At 48.6% G+C, this 4,643-nt stretch overlaps 1 protein-coding gene across 1 annotated transcript; it reads left to right on the plus strand.

Moving 5' to 3' along the window:
* Positions 1-2,744: 2,744 nt before the first annotated feature.
* On the plus strand, positions 2,745-4,244 carry LOC117240755 (the record flags this gene model as incomplete). The annotated part of the gene is made up of 1 exon (XM_033506790.1): positions 2,745-4,244. A coding segment is annotated over exon 1 (1,500 nt), but the record flags the coding sequence as incomplete, so codon positions are not given.
* Positions 4,245-4,643: the final 399 nt, after the last annotated feature.

Raw genomic sequence — 4,643 nt, forward strand, 5'->3', positions numbered from 1 at the left:
AGAAGCAGCCGATTGTTTAAACGCGTTACCCCTTAGTAATGTAAACTACAGTCAGGCTATTGCCGTTCTCAAGGAAAGTTTCGAATGTCCACGATACACAGCTTTCAGTCACTGCATGGCAATAATTGATTATCCAAGGATAACCAAGGAATCTCCAACGGAATTAAGGCGCTTAGTCCACACATTTAAACAACACATATATGCATTGAACAAATTAGGAGAATCCTACCCCGATACCAGTGCTATGCTCAACAGCCTCATCCTCTCGAAAATACCACTAAGTATCCAAAAGCAATGGGAAATGACGCTGCCCAATAACGAGGTGCCTCCGTACATTCATTTACTAAACTTCCTAGAGAGATTAGCACGAAGCTCCAGACCGATCACCACAGTCAGACAAACAAGAGAATCACCGGAACAAACTACTCCTGTCCGTCAACGCGCATCACGAGGGCATGCACTTACGGCGACACAGGTTACTCCAACATGCCCCACCTGTCAAGGACCACACCCCATTTGGAGATGTGACACCTTCAAAACCAAATCCCTTCGCGAACGCATTCGGGAGGTCAAAAGGGCATCACTATGCCTCAACTGCCTCGGGAAAGGGCACACAACGAAGCATTGTTTCGCAGGATCATGTCGCGTATGCGGAGAACGACATCATACAATGCTGCATAGGACAAAACGCCATTCAGGGTCTCGTTCCAGCACGTCCAGCCCGAAATCTTCCCCATCAAATAGCCGATCCATAACACCTTCTTTGCCACCCTACGTATCACCCACTCGTCGCAAAAGGCACACAACAGACCACAGATCGGAAACACCACGAACAGCCGCGTCTCCAAGTCCACCGCCCAGTGACAAACGAACACACAACCAATGACGCCGACGATCGACGACTCCGTTCATGACCGAACATATCAAACCAATAGCATCCGAATTACTGTCCAATGATCTAGTCATCACAGCGCAGATTAATATTTTGAATGATAAACAGCAACCAATCCGTTGTCGAGCGTTGCTCGACACCGGATCCAGTATGAACTTCATTACCGAGGAATTAGCAAAATCGTTAAAGATAAGGCAAAACAAATGTTCGGTCCCGATCGGAGCTCTAGATACCTTGACAACGACCTCTAAGCGACACATCACGGCCACGATCACTTCCACTGACGGTACATACACGCGGACATTAACGTTCCTTATCATTCCAATCATATCAACCTTAATTCCCAGCGAACCCATCGATCGTTCGACACTTGAGATACCAAAAAATCTCAAATTGGCCGATCCACGATTTCATTTACCAGCTCCGATAGATGTACTATTAAGCTCAGGTTCAACACTCGCGTCGATGTGTGTGGGACAAGTCAACCTCACGCAGCCAGACGAGCCTGGACTGCGTCTGCAAAAGACGCGATTCGGATGGGTAATCGGGGGGAGTCCAACTTCCCAAACCGCTACAAACATATTTCACACATCCACGACGACTTTACAAGCAGACCTCGCGCGGTTTTGGGAAATCGATGAAGGACCCTCAATTAAACATATCTCAGAGGCAAATCGACGATGCGAAGAACACTTCCAAGCCCACACCCGACGCACCAGCGAAGGACGATACATCGTCGCTCTACCTTTCAACGATCAGCTTCAGTCACTCGGATCCTCTAAAACGCTGGCGAGTAAACGACTCGCCTCACTCAATCGCCGATTCCAGCACGACAAACGCTTCGAATCAGAATATCGAACGGTAATACAGGAATACCTGGCGTTGGGACACATGACGAAGGTCAATGACAACCACTCCGACGACAACGGATACTATTTACCCCATCATGGCGTGACCAAAGCATCGAGTCAAACCACCAAACTCCGTGTAGTTTTCGACGGATCGGCACCAAGCACTACCGGAACCTCCTTAAACGATACACTTCACACAGGACCCAAGTTACAGGAAGATTTATTTTATATATTAATTAGATTCCGCGCTCATCAATACGTACTCACCGGCGACATCGAGAAAATGTATCGGCAATTCCTCGTACGACCAGAGGATCGGAAATATCAAAGGATATTATGGCGCAGCGCGAGTGGAGAAACAGAAACATATGAGCTTAACACTGTAACGTTCGGTTTATCCGCAGCCCCGTATCTAGCTATTCGGTGCCTCAAGCAACTGGCAGAGGACGAAGGACATCGATTTCCACGTGCAGCACAGGTACTGCAGCGGGATTTCTACGTCGACGACGCTCTCACCGGAGCTGAAACGAAGGACGAAGCCCTCACGCTCAGAACAGAACTCACCAATTTACTTCAACTGGCCGGCTTAAACATACGAAAATGGGCGTCAAACGATAATGACTTATTACACGGACTTTCCTTAGAAGAAACAAATCACCAACATTTTTTGGGCGACTCGCAAACCTTGAAGACGCTGGGAGTGATTTGGAATTCATCCGACGACTCTATTCTTTACTCGGTCGAAGTCAAACCCACGCCCTCTCGAGTCACGAATCAAACGAATCATCAGCTCGGAGATTGCAAAAATTTACGATCCGCTCGGTCTGCTCGCACCGGTGATTGTTCGGGCCAAGATGCTACTTCAACGAATATGGTCGTCGAAAATCGATTGGGATGAATCACTTCCGATCGAGTTACATACAGAGTGGGAAAGGTACTATGCCCAATTACCCTTATTAAACAACGTCAGGTTCCCACGCAAGGCAATAATCGAGTCCGCAATGGAAATTGAACTGCATGGTTTCTGCGATGCCAGCGAAAAGGCTTACGGAGCCTGTATTTATCTTCGAACCCTTAACACCAACGGCCGTGTGTGGACCCAACTTTTAACCGCAAAATCGAAAGTCGCCCCACTCAAGTGCCAGACCATTCCTCGGCTCGAGCTGAGCGGAGCACTCCTTCTTACGTCCCTGATGTCGACAGTACAACAAGCCCTATCACACAAAATTACTCGAACTATCTATTGTACCGATTCCACTATCGTCCTCCATTGGCTCAATACATCACCTCACACCCTTAAAACATTCGTCGCTAACAGAGTCTCCGAAATTCAAACAAAAACCAGCATCCGCGATTGGCGCCACGTTCCTATCGACGACAATCCCGCGGACTTAATATCACGCGGCCAAACACCCGAAGAGTTTCTGCGCCCAACCATCTGGCAGCACGGTCCTGCATGGCTCTACCAGTCGGAAGGCTATTGGCTGACATGGGCGCTAACACCGCAAATTGAAGTACCGGAGCAGAAGGGGGCGATTTGTCTGTCCACAAACCCCGCCGATTACTGTTTGTTGCAAAGGTATTCATCCTGGCCCAAGTTGATACGAATCATAGCTCGTTGCCTCCGTTGGAAACAGAAAAGGAACCGAGCGGCACCCCTAACCGTTACTGAATTACGCATAACGCACAATAAACTGATAAAATTGTTGCAAAACATCCATTTCTCCGAGGAAATTCGCACACTCCAAAAAGATCGGAACGCGGCGATAAAGGGTAAGCTCACGCGACTCAATCCGTTCATAGACAAGGAAGGAATATTGCGAGTCGGGGGTCGACTCAGTCATTCGTCGATGACCTTCGCCCAGAAACATCCCATAGTATTACCTAAGTCATCCGTTACAACACGCATCATAGACCACGAGCACAAGATCCACATGCATTCCGGAACGCAGGCTACGTTATACGCAGTAAGACAAAGATACTGGCCCGTTGACGGTCGAAGTCAAGTATGGCGGGCGATCAAAGGCTGCGTCCGCTGCTGCCGCGCTCAACCACCGCCGGTAGAATACGTGATGGGTAATCTGCCGGAGGCGCGAGTAACGGAATCTCGCCCATTTACAAACGTCGGCGTCGATTACTGCGGGCCGTTCCACATCAAGGAAAAACGAGATCGTAACCGTCGTCAGATAAAAGTATACGTAGCCATTTTCGTATGCCTAGCAATTAAAGCGGTACACATCGAGCTCGTTGACGATCTCACTAGCGAAGCCTTCATCGCCGCTCTTCGCAGATTTATCGCTCGACGAGGCTATTGCTCCACCATCCATTCTGATAACGGCACCAACTTCAGAGGAGCAAGCAACGAATTACGAGAGCTTCACGATTTATTACAATCGGACGATCACAAGGAAAAAGTAACCGCATTTTTAGCCGACAAACAAATCGAATGGCGCTTCATTCCCCCTCATTCGCCGCATTTCGGTGGGCTATGGGAAGCAGCGGTGAAGTCATTTAAACGCCACCTCAGGCGTGTAGCCGGCAACGAGTTACTCACCTCTGAACAATTGAATACTCTTATCATAGAAATAGAAGCAGTCCTCAATTCCCGCCCGCTAACTCCTATCTCCACCGATCCAAATGATCTCCTAGTCCTCACTCCCGGACATTTTCTCATTGGCGATTCACTAATGTGCTTACGTGATCGAGATTTCAGAGACATTCCATCGAACCGACTCTCCAGATGGCAGCATATCCAACAGCTTAAACAGCATTTTTGGAACCGCTGGCATAAGGAGTATTTGAACGAGCTAACCAACCGCAATAAGTGGAGCAAGGGTGGACACGGCATCCAAAAAGGCACAATCGTCATCCTCAGAGAGGACAACGTTCCCTCCATGCAT

The sequence above is a fragment of the Bombus vosnesenskii genome, unplaced genomic scaffold (assembly GCF_011952255.1).
Source record: "Bombus vosnesenskii isolate JDL3184/JDL3185 unplaced genomic scaffold, Bvos_JDL3184-5_v1.1 scf7180000014860, whole genome shotgun sequence".
Taxonomy (NCBI): Eukaryota; Metazoa; Arthropoda; class Insecta; order Hymenoptera; family Apidae; genus Bombus; species Bombus vosnesenskii.